We start from the raw sequence: 12,052 nt of genomic DNA, 5'->3' as shown, positions 1-12,052 counted from the left end.
CTTTTCATGAGACAGAATAAGGATTGTCTAGATCAACTGTAATTTTTTTGTAATGTGTGCTTTTAGCAATATAGCCAGTATTCCCTTGCTGTGAGAGGCTCTGACCGAGATGGTGGGGCAGATGGCATGTCAGCAGAGTGTGAGTGCAACATTAGAATCCTCGATGTTAATGATAACATCCCATACATGGAACAGCCCTCCGTAAGTACTTGTCCTTGAAATTAACAACGTCAATTCATTACATTCTAAAATTTGTTCAAACAATTCTTTTTACAGAGGTCCATGTTATCTTTAGTCGTGTACAACCCAAATGTAGACACATACTTTGCCTTGTGTTTGCTCATATAATACGTAGGAGAAATATATGTATTTGGACAATGAAATGTGAGCTTATAAACACAGATCTCATTTCTAAATAATGAGTAGTTTTAAACATCCTTTGTAAGTCCAGGGTAGTTGTTCTCTCACTCACACAGTTGGTGTTAAGATTTTTTTGCTTCTCATTTCAGTATTCCACTAGTATTGAAGAAAATGCCCTACACTCAAATTTGCTCCAGATTAGAGTAATCGATTTGGATGAAGAGTACTCAGCTAACTGGGTGGCAGTAATTTTCTTTATCTCCGGAAATGAGGGAGGTTGGTTTGACATAGAAATGAATGAAAGGACAAATGTGGGAATTTTAAAGGTTATTAAGGTATGGTATAATTATCCTAAATATTTTGTTTTCTTGGTCTTTTTCAAAATGTTGATCTTGAGATAAAATGTTAATATTTCAGGGCGCCTGGGTGGCTCAGTGGGTTAAGCCGCTGCCTTCGGCTCAGGTCATGATCTCAGGGTCCTGGGATCGAGTCCCACATCGGGCTCTCTGCTCAGCAGGAAGCCTGCTTCCCTCTCTCTCTCTCTCTGCCTGCCTCTCCGTCTACTTGTGATCTGTCTCTGTCAAATAAATAAATAAAATCTTTTAAAAAAATGTTAATATTTCACAAAATTCAGGGGGTGAAAGAATAAAAATTACCGTGTTTTAAAATGATATAAGATTAGAGAGCTTTTTAACAGTTTTTTAAACAATTTTTCCACTTATGAAAACAGGCATTAAACTTGAAACTCTATTCTATTAATACACTACTCCTTCACAGATCATATAAATTAAGAGCATTTCTAAAAATGAATCTTATTTTATGCTTAAAGTTTTGTTTTAGATGTTTGAAGAATATTTTTTAAGCAGATTTCACATGGCCTTAAAAAATGTGTCTTTGTCAACATCATACATTAATTAGTATGCACTGAGAATATTTCTCATGTAAATTAAAAGTTGTTTAGTTCTCTGGTGTGTTTTTATAAAATTAAAATTAAATTACTATAATTATAGGATTATCACGTTCCCATCTCCCTACAGCTGCTGACCAGGGCTTATTATGAACATAAATACCCTGGAGATTTGTCCAAATCACAAAGATTTGGTCTACATCAACAGAATCTTCCTATGTCCCCCCTACATTAATGATCCACCTCATGTACCAGAGGTAGAATTGCCTCTAAGATTTGAGGGGAAAAAAAGTGACTCATAAGGAGCTTATGGTGAAGATTTCAGCCTGTACTGTAAGAATTGAGTCTGTTTTTTTTTTTTAATCTGCAATAGTTATGCAAGGATTGTATGTAAAACATGCAATATGTATTCTTTATGGTAGAATTCAGTCCTTTTTTAGTTATTTCCTTTCTTCAGAATAGTCCCGGGAAATAGACTTCTAAGGAATTCTGTTCCCAGAGGAATGTGGGATCATTTATTTCATGTCTTCATAAAGTGTTCCCGTGGCTATAGCTTCCATTTCCTGAGGCAGGGTGCAGATGCTTTAGTTTACCCCTCACAGCATCCCAGAAAATTAGGTTATATGCCCATATTGCAGATAAATACAAGAGAGAGTTGTACCCCATTCAAGTTCTGATAGGTAGTAAGTGGTATAGCTGACATTCAAATTCTCTAGCTATTAAGTTCATACCGTCATCACTATTCTAGCTGTGATTCCATGCTGGGGAAACTGTCCTAAACTATTTTACCCCAAACTACTATATTACTTTAAAAAATTAGTCTATTTATCCTCAGTATCTCTATCTGTGAAATGGATGTAATGTTGATTTTTCTCCCAAGCATGACATCATATCTTAATTCCTCTGCTATGCGTATGTGTGTGTGATGTATATGTATACATGATTTTATAGCCGTTCTTGGAATAACAAATAAAGCCAACATTGGAGCCAAGATTGAAGATTTTACTAAGTGGAGAGTTGATGTGTGAATCGAGAGTCATCTAAATTACTCTCACATGAAAATTTAGAAAAATATATTTGGAACCTATGGGCATAATGCATAGTTGTTTGTGAATTTCGCTAAGTAGTAGATATTGACACCAACTTCATAATAAAAATAGCTACTGGAAATAATTTTTTTCTAGAATATGTTGAAGAAAATAAGGATTTTTATTATTTTTATACTTTGTTCTATTACTGGGCTTATTGAAGGAAGTCATATCTACAGAAGTAAAATTTCTTCTAAATAGTTCTTTACAGATAAAACCAGTCAAGTGATTGAACGTACTATATAGTCGGCCCATACTTTGTAATAAAGAGAGCTACTTTGTGAGAAAAATGAAGTGACAGAAGTTAAAATAAACTATCTTTGCACTATAAAATGCATGGATTTGACCATCTATATTATGTTTTTAACTTCTTTGATGGATAATTAAAACTCATGTCATATATTTCCAACTTTTTTCCGACTATATTTTCATGCATTTCTGTTGCATTAAAGATAAAGGATAGAGTGTGTATTTGTATGTATTTATATTTAATTAAAGAAAGAAATGTGGGAGTTCTCTTGCCTATAATGAAAGGATTTGTCTTTCTTCCAGAATGTTTTTATTTTAAGAGTAAAACTATCCCACTCTGTATTTTCTAGCCCCTAGATTACGAAGCTATGCAGTCGATGCAACTAAGTCTCGGTGTCAGAAATAAAGCTGAATTTCACCATTCAATTATGTCTCAGTATAAACTCACAGCAACAGCAATCACTGTGGCTGTGTCAAATGTAATTGAAGGTTCGGTGTTCCGTCCAGGTTCAAAGACATATGTGGTAACTAGTAACATGGGACAGAATTATAAAGTGGGAGACTTTATAGCCACTGATCTGGACACAGGTAGTGCTTCAACAACTGTTAGGTAAGACTAACATTTTCCAAATAATTTTACCATACATTGAACTAAAGTATACATGTTCTTTTTAGAAATTTTAAGTATCTGAATTAAATTATTTTTCATTATTTTTGAAACCATCATTCAATCATAAAAAATACTAACTACTGAATTGCTATTTAATTTACAGCTTTGACCTTAAGAAAATACAAAAAAAAAAAATGGGCAAAAAGTAAAATGCAAAAAGTGTGAAGATGTAAAATGTGGAAAATATTGAATCTTGAAAGTTTGACATTTCTGTATTTATGTATTTTATTGGCCAATTAGCTGATTACCACATATCATGGTTATTCCCCCAAAAGATTTTATGGGCTGATTTTCCCATTGCAAGTGCGCCCAGATTGAAATCAATTAGAGTTAGCCCATTTCAATTACTCTCTTCACTTTAATCAGCATTTGATATTGATAAACTCTCTTGTACTCCACAGATGTGAGTTCACTGAGGGCAGACCATCCCACCCTCCCCACCCAACTCTGCTCCTTTCAAAGTTCTAGGCCTTTGAGTTTAGCACAGTACTTGAGACAGTTATCCAACCAATGTTTAACACATACAAAATTCAAAAGAAGTCCTATAAAGTCATCATGTGTATGGGGAGGGAGAGTGAAAATAGGGAGAGAATGAAGCCCCAAGGTGATGGAGAAGTAACTTCTTTGATAAGAGAACAGTTCAGAATTAGAAGCAGCCCAGGAGGTCCCGGGATCTGGGTCTTCTGGGAGAGTTCTTTTTTTTTTTTTTTTTTAAGATTTTATTTATTTATTTGACAGAAATCACAAGTAGGCAGAGAGGCAGGCAGAGAGAGAGGGGGAAGCAGGCTCCCTACTGAGCAGAGAGCCCGATGTGGGGCTCGATCCCAGGACCCTGAGATCATGACCTGAGCTGAAGGCAGAGGCTTTAACCCACTGAGCCACCCAGGCACCCCTATCTTCTGGGAGAGTTCTAATGCTGCCAAAACCAAACGAAAAGGAGACTGACTGCAAGAGTCAAAGATTATTGTGACACCCAAGTGGGCATACGAGATCATTCCATCTTGCCTTGAAAAAAATAATAAAGTCCCTAATAAGTGAAAATGATATCCAGAGGTTACAACCACTGACTTGAAACATGTTTTATAATCAAAATCTCTCTCTCTTTCAAAAGCTAACATTAATTCATATTGTTTCTTCAAATACAGATATGTAATGGGAAATAATCCAGCTAACCTACTTGATGTTGACTCAAAAACAGGCATAATTACTTTGAGAAACAGAGTTACCAGGGAACAATATAACATGCTTCAGGGAAAATACCAAGGAACAATTTTATCTATAGATGGTAAGAAATCAATTTAACTTGGAGGAAATTATATATACACTCAGAAATTAAAGTTTTAATTGTATTTTAAGATAACCCTTTCTCATCAACAACAAAAAATCATACTGGGTATTATAGAATCAAATTTTTAATAATATAAGAGACAGTATAACTCAGTGCCAAGTCCACGAGTTCTGGAGTGAGACTCAGTTGGTATCTTGTACCATCACTTCGTAGCTATGGGATTTTAGAGAAGTCATTTAACCCATTTATTCCTCACCCTTTTCTTCTATAAAATGGGACACTAACATTATGGATTTAGAGATATTAAAGAAGTTATTAGATGTAAAGCACTTAGAAGAGTGCTGGTACTCAACGTTAGTTCTTATTAATCTCAATAAATGAAATTTTAAAATTATATTCTTAAGTTACTTTCAAATAATTGGTCCAGAAGCAAAGTTAACTTAACTTTATGTAATCTTTGGAAAGCTGATGTACAACTTTGTGTGAACAATTTGGAAGCAGCATACTTATATACTTTTCCAAACCAACAAAATTAAAATTAGGTTGACCACTAAAGGGATGGGGAGATGAGGAGATGTTAGTTAAAAATTACAAACTTCCAGTCACAAGATGATTAATTTCTGGGGATCTAATGGAGAGTCTTGCCTTATGATTATTAATGACAGTACAGTTGCTATATTTTTAAAAGTTCCTAAGATAGTAGATCCTAAATATTCTCTCACAAAAAAACAAAATAGTAGTCATGTGAGGTGATGGAGATGTTGGTTAACACTTAGATGGAAATCATACTGCAATATATAAGTATATCATAACAACACACCGTGTACTTAAGTTTATACAATGTTATTTCATTTTTATAGTATCTCAATAAAATTGGAAGGTTTATCATAGAATTTTAAAAAACCGCTTCAGACATAACTACATATAAATAATTTTAATTGGGCTACAGAAAAGGATAATATTCCATCAGTATCATTCCTACACTGTAGTAAGAATTATAATCACCAATGTCCAGCCAGAGTCTCAGAGTTATGACACATTTCTGACCTAATAGCTCTACAGGTAGATTCTAGACTTTGGAAATCTTATCTCTGAAGGAGAAAAAAAAATCATACCTGAACTTTCAGTATTGTGGGTTTTCTGCACTGAGCAGTTCCTAATCCGAGATTATCATATACTCAAATCCTATGGGAAGTGGATAGTGCAGATGTGATGAAGGAATCCCTGTCAAGGTAATTTAGAAGAAAATAAAGCAACTAACTACTGCATATAAAATACAAATACACGTAGCTTCCATTCATTTAAATAGTATGTGGAATATGACTGACTTATTTATCTAAGGGGAATGACAGCATACATATGACATGGCATTTACTGTTTATGCTTCTCAACATATGGCACAGTCTTTCAGGAGCACTAATCCTCATCATGGTTTGATTTAAAAACTGAATCACAAACAAAGGATGATTTGGGAAGTTACTGCATTGATGAGAATAAAGACCTTGAAATAAGTTACTGATGCAAAAAAAAAAAAAGTGGTTTTGTATTGTTCAATGAGTATTACACAGCCTGCATTAAATATTTCTTCCCTTTTGAATCTTGTTGCAGATACTCTTCAAAGAACTTGTACTGGAACCATTAATATTGACCTTCAAGGTTCTGGCTGGGTTGAGAATGGAAAAGATACTAATAGTGGTACCAATTCCGGAACTAGTGGAGGCAGTGAGGGTCCTAGTGGAGGCAGTGAGGGTCCTAGTGGAGGCAGTGAGAGTACTGGTGGAAGTAGCACTGGAAATATAAATGGAGGTGGTGAAACCAGTACTGACACAAGTGACAAAACTTCCACTGAATATGGCACTGGGACCGAGGCAATGAATGGTGAAAATGTAGGAGCAAATCTCCCAGATAATGTCCATTTTGGTCCTGCCGGCATTGGACTGCTCATCATGGGATTCTTGGTCCTAGGACGTAAGTACTTTCAACGATCTTATTCATATTTCCCCCTGAAATTATGGGGAGGAGATAAGCTTTTTGATCCTTTGATAAAATATACTTTACCAAATCTTATTTTGTGCCCTTGTCAGGAAATGCTTGTTTACTGTTGAGTCTATAAGATGAAAAAAAATCAAGCTTCTTGACCCCTTACAGTACAGTGGAGGATAAAAACTTCTTTGCATTCGATTTCCGTGCCATGGGAAAGTGCCGTAACAGGCAGGCTCGGATTGCTATTTGAGTGAAGAAGACAGTCAGAGAGGATCCAAACAATCAGAAACGGTTACACAGAGAAAGCAAACTTGCAGAATGTAACATAAAATACATGAGAAGAGATCATTCTCTAATTTCACTGTGTTTGCCATATTGAGTATTAACCAACATTTTAAAACTTTAGAATTAAGTACTTTATAAAAGTAACTTAACTACCCAGGAGTTGACAATCTCTACTGCAAGTAATATATGACTTACACTTTGAGCTTGTTTTTTATATTGTTGATTGCCTTTGGGTAGCATAGTTAATAAAAGATTGAAAAATTATGTATTTGGGGTCAAACACCTCTACATTCAAAGATTTCTCTAAGCCTAGCAAATCTTCAAGAAAGCAAAATGCACAGGATTCTTTCACTCCTTTCTTTCCTTTTTTCATCTCTTACCATCCCTCCCTTATTACCATCCTTACTATGTTCCTTCTTCTCTACCTCACCTCCTTCTTGTCTCTTTTCTTCCTTCGTCACATCAACTTACACATACTTTCCTTCATCCATCCATTCATTCCAAATAATTTACCAAGATTGTATTATATAAAAGTCTCTGGGCTAGACATGTATTTAGGTGAATAAGGAAACCCAACTGATTAACAGAAAGACATTGTTAACCAGTGTAATGTTTTCCATTTGTGCAGGAGTAATTTCAAGAAAAAAAAAATCCATGTAGAGGAAAGTAATAGAGGGAATAATTACCTGAGGCATGAGTAAGATTTTACTTACCATGAAAATTAAAAAGACAGGCATGTCTGAAAGGAAAAAAAGTAAAGCCATGGAGGATGGAACACAAAGACTCAAACATATGGCCTGTCCTCAGCAACTCTCCTGTCTCCTTTAATATTTTTCGGAGAAATGACAGTGAAAAGACTCATCTGTTTTAATGACATAATACTACTTGTCATTTGAATACTATATAACAAATCAAAATGGATTGCAGTCTAGTATACTGAAGCTCATATTGATTTTGGTATCTGACCATTGTTCAATTTGTTTTCTGAAACTTTCGTAAGAATTTTGAAGTCAAATGCAACGGTATTAGGGTTTCAAAAGTAATCATAAAAGAGAAAGTTGTTTTATTTTAATGTGGTTCCACTGCTAATTCCAGTATTCCTTTCCTTTCACCAACAGTGGTCCCATTTTTGTTGATGTGCTGTGAATGTGGAGGTGCCCCTGGCGGGGGAGCTGGCTTTGAACCTGTCCCCGAATGTTCAGAAGGAGCACTTCACACATGGGCAGTAGAAGGCCCACAGTTGCCTCCAGTAAGTGCTAACTTGTAAGAAATGGCCTTTGGTAGTCCCCGAAACTCATTCTCGTGCACATGAACCAGATGGTGGTGACCCCTCACAGTCTATGCTATTCTTCGTTCTGGGATAGCTGGTGGGAAAATGAAGAAGAGAAGTCAAAGGTACACCCAAATTAGATGGAAGTCATCAGAAAAGGCCTTCTCAAATGAAGTGCAAGTTTTAAATGGATTTCAGAAGTTTTGTAAATAGTATTCTTTTAGAATCTGATTCTATTTTGAGAAGAAACCCAATGCAAAAGGATAGACAGAAAAGAGCCACTACAAATGGGGACATGTTTCTTGTCTTTTAGGACACTGTCTGTGTACCACCCATATCACCTCCTGATGCAAATCTAATTGAATGCATTGACACTTCAGGTAAGAAGGTTTTGTTTTGTCTTTTTAATTTTAACAGCTCAAATGACTAGGAAGGAATTCTGCTCTAACCCTGCATACCATACTATTTCTCAATTATCTTGTCTTTAACATTGTTTCTTTCATTCATTTTTAAATGACTAATTTGCAGATCAAATGGTAACGGAAAAATCTCCAGGAATTACTATTTTTATATGCTGAATTTTTAAAATCTTCCTCAATCATCAGAGAGTACTTAGGAGATGACTGTATCAGGACTCTCTAAGTAGGAGAGAAGAACCACAAGTCAATTCTGGTCCAGGTTTTCTGTCTAATAGAGCAAACATTATTTATCAGAAAAAAAAATACCATTGGCCCTTCAATAGCACAGGTGTTAGGGATGCTGATTCCCATCAGTCAAAAATACAAGTATTAATTTTTGGCTCTCCCAAAACTTAACTACTACTTAACTACCAGATGACTTACTGTTAACATAAACAGTTGGTTAACACAAAATTTGTATGTCATATATATATATATATATATATATATATATATATGTGTGTGTGTGTGTGTGTGTGTGTGTGTGTATATATACACATATATATAATATACTGTATATATATTATATATAATATACTGTATTCTTAAAATTAAGTTGGAGAAAAGAAATTGTTATTAAGAAAATCACAAAGAAGATAAAAATATTTCTATTACTGAACTGTATCCATTTAAAAAAAATTATCTGCATACAAACCCACTCTGACTTGAGCTGCTATCATGACAAAACAAACAAACAAACAAAAAACAAAACTGCATCCATTCTCAGCATGAGCAGAAAGCTGATCTGAAAAATTTTGTCCCGTTTCTTAAACTGGAAGTAAGTGAATGAAACACTATCAGAATCTTTGCAAGTTGTCGGCTGAGGCCATGTGCAGGGGGTAGAGTTTCTCCTTGCACATGGTTAACCAAGACTCTAATGACAATATGCCTTAAAACAGGGGCTACGGACGCCTGGGTGGCTCAGTCATTAAGTGTCTGCCTTTGGCTCAGGTCACGATCACAGGGTCCTGGGAACGAGCCCCACATAGGGCTCCCTGCTCAATGGGAAGTCTGCTTCTCCCTCTCCTTCCCCTGCTTGTATTCCTGCTCTTGCTGTCTCTCTCTTTTGCTCTGTGTCAAATAATAATAATAATAATAATAATAATAAATATATAAAAGCTTAAAACAAACAAACAAACAAACAAGAAACAGGGGTCTAGACCAGTTTGCAGGCAGAAGCAAGGGAACAATTTGAATTTCACAGCAAGGGGATAACTACCATACTAATAAATTTTTTTTTCTTTTAAACTTTTTGTATCTTTGAAAACAGTTGTACTGTTTTGCTTTTTCTTAGAGTGATCAAAGTTAGTCATTCTCTTCTTTTTCTCCCAGTCTTTTTCAAATTTGTTACCATTCCAATTTTGAACTCTTTAGAATAGGAGAGGCACAGGAATGTTTATAGGACTGCACCTTACTCAAACTACTAGACACACTGGTCTCTAAATCTATTTCTCTTTTTGATGTTTCCATTTGTGTTAACGACATCAACATCCTCTCACCTCAAGAGCAGCAGCCCTGGTTGACTCTTCCATCTCCCTATTCTTGACATCCAATCTGTTCTCAAGACTTGTCAAATCATCAGATCCATCAGAATTTACTTCTGCATTTATCCCCTCAATACATCTACTAGACTTTACACAAATCTGGAACAAAGCACAATGAGACACACCAGAGTCATAAAAGGATGAAAAACATATTGTCCCCCAAAATCAAGATCTTTGAAATATTAAAGCCATAGGGCACCTATCCCACTGCCAATACTTTCCCTATCCATGGCTCTTCCACGGACTGAACCATCATTTTGTCTAACTTGCCTTGAATATGGTAATGGGCTTCTAGTCACCCATCACATCCAAGTGAAAACCCAAGAGTCTCGGTGCCAACCTTTCCCATCACCACAACCATGGCTTCTCTGAAAGCCAGTGGTTCTCAGGTCTTCCTCTGGAAGCGCTGTGCTTCCAATATGTTGGGGATATTCTTATACTATTTAACTTTTAGAATTTGGGTATTTCCCCCCCAAAACTCCCTCAATTTGAAATCAAATTCACTAAAGCATAGGTTTTTATAACCTCTATGCAGCGCCCCCTTCCAGCACGACATATAATTAGCAATAAATAATTAACATCAAACAACTAACAAATGAACAAACTGATTACTAACATTATTTTGAACTCCATATTGTATGTATAGCCCTTTATGTATCACCTTTGTTTTACCTCAATGATGAAACCGTACATTATAGAGAGTTATTTATTTTGGGTCTACAATACGCTATATAGAAAGTGTACTTAATTTTATCAACACTTCTAGGGGTTTACACGAATGAGTATGGTGGCAGAGAAATGCAAGATCTGGGAGGAGGAGAAAGAACAACAGGATTTGAACTAACAGAAGGAGTTAAAACTTCAGGAGTACCTGAGATATGTCAAGAATATTCTGGAACATTAAGAAGAAATTCTATGAGAGAATGTAGAGAAGGAGGTCTGAATATGAACTTCATGGAAAGCTACTTCTGTCAGGTAAGGTCTCGAGTGCCATGACTTCCTCTCCATCCTGTGCCTCTAGCTCTACTCCAGGCTGCCACTATTTTTCGACAGGGCTTTGGCATGTTCCCAGCCTCTAGTCTATGCCTGACAGTCATACTGCTGCTAGATAACATTTCTGTAATTCTGAACTGATCACTTTACTCCTCTACTTAAAAATAGCCAATGACTCCCAGCTCTATTTGTCTAAGGCAATGAAGTCCTAACTCCATAATATGACAATTAAGATTATTCATAAAATGATCCCTTCCCTCATTTCCAATTACTCCTTACCACCAGCCCCACATACCAAGTGTCTTTGCCTCATTCACACCATGCCTTTGCCTATGCTGTGCCCTCCCAGGATGCTTTTATCCATCATCTTTATCATAAAATCCTATTCATCTTTAAAGACTCAATTCAAATATCACTGCTTCTCTGAACCTTTTACTGATAACCTTCACATCCAAAATAGAATTGATGTGTCTTTGTCTGTATTTCTGTAGTGCTCTGTGTATAAACTTTATAGAACCTATCATTGCTAAAATATGTTTATATGTCTACCATGGTTTTTATTGCCTTGTCTATATGTTCTCTGTATCATGTTGCCAGTACCTAGCTCAGTTCCAGGCACATAGTAAACACTCCGTAAGTGTGGGTTCAAGAACCATAGCACACTTCCAGAATATTCTAAGAACCAGCAAAATTAATTTTGCCATCCTCAGGTAGAGACAAAATTGCCTGTGGCTACACACCAGATGGTACTTAAGCCTTCAGAGATTTCCTGTCTCTGAAACTGTCTCTAATAGATCTGCATCCTTCTACATCCTGGCCTAAAATACCTTCTTTAACTCTTCTATTGCTTTAGAGGATGGCTGATATCTTGAAATTAAACAGTGATAAAAGCCTTCCAAATAGTAGTAGATAATAATAAGAAATCTGTTGCTGAATCCACAGGAATGCTTCCCATTC

General features: G+C 35.8%; 1 protein-coding gene and 1 long non-coding RNA gene across 2 annotated transcripts in view; one reads left to right on the top strand and one right to left on the bottom strand.

The window, feature by feature from the left end:
- Nucleotides 1-12,052, bottom strand: part of LOC125082157 (uncharacterized) — a 238,107-nt gene that overhangs the window by 89,533 nt on the left and 136,522 nt on the right. The window lies entirely within an intron of this gene.
- DSG1 (desmoglein 1) overlaps nucleotides 1-12,052 on the top strand; it is a 34,953-nt gene that overhangs the window by 18,511 nt on the left and 4,390 nt on the right. Inside the window, exons 7-14 of the mRNA XM_047697446.1 lie at nucleotides 67-201; nucleotides 510-695; nucleotides 2,955-3,214; nucleotides 4,420-4,559; nucleotides 6,171-6,530; nucleotides 7,949-8,079; nucleotides 8,414-8,480; nucleotides 10,869-11,077. Of these exons, the coding sequence (XP_047553402.1) occupies nucleotides 67-201; nucleotides 510-695; nucleotides 2,955-3,214; nucleotides 4,420-4,559; nucleotides 6,171-6,530; nucleotides 7,949-8,079; nucleotides 8,414-8,480; nucleotides 10,869-11,077 (1,488 nt within the window). The remainder of the gene's footprint in view (nucleotides 1-66; nucleotides 202-509; nucleotides 696-2,954; nucleotides 3,215-4,419; nucleotides 4,560-6,170; nucleotides 6,531-7,948; nucleotides 8,080-8,413; nucleotides 8,481-10,868; nucleotides 11,078-12,052) is intronic.

Source organism: Lutra lutra, chromosome 12, assembly GCF_902655055.1.
Source record: "Lutra lutra chromosome 12, mLutLut1.2, whole genome shotgun sequence".
Lineage (NCBI taxonomy): Eukaryota > Metazoa > Chordata > Mammalia > Carnivora > Mustelidae > Lutra > Lutra lutra.
Note: the sequence above shows the minus strand (reverse complement) of the source record. Positions and strands in the feature narration are given on the sequence as shown.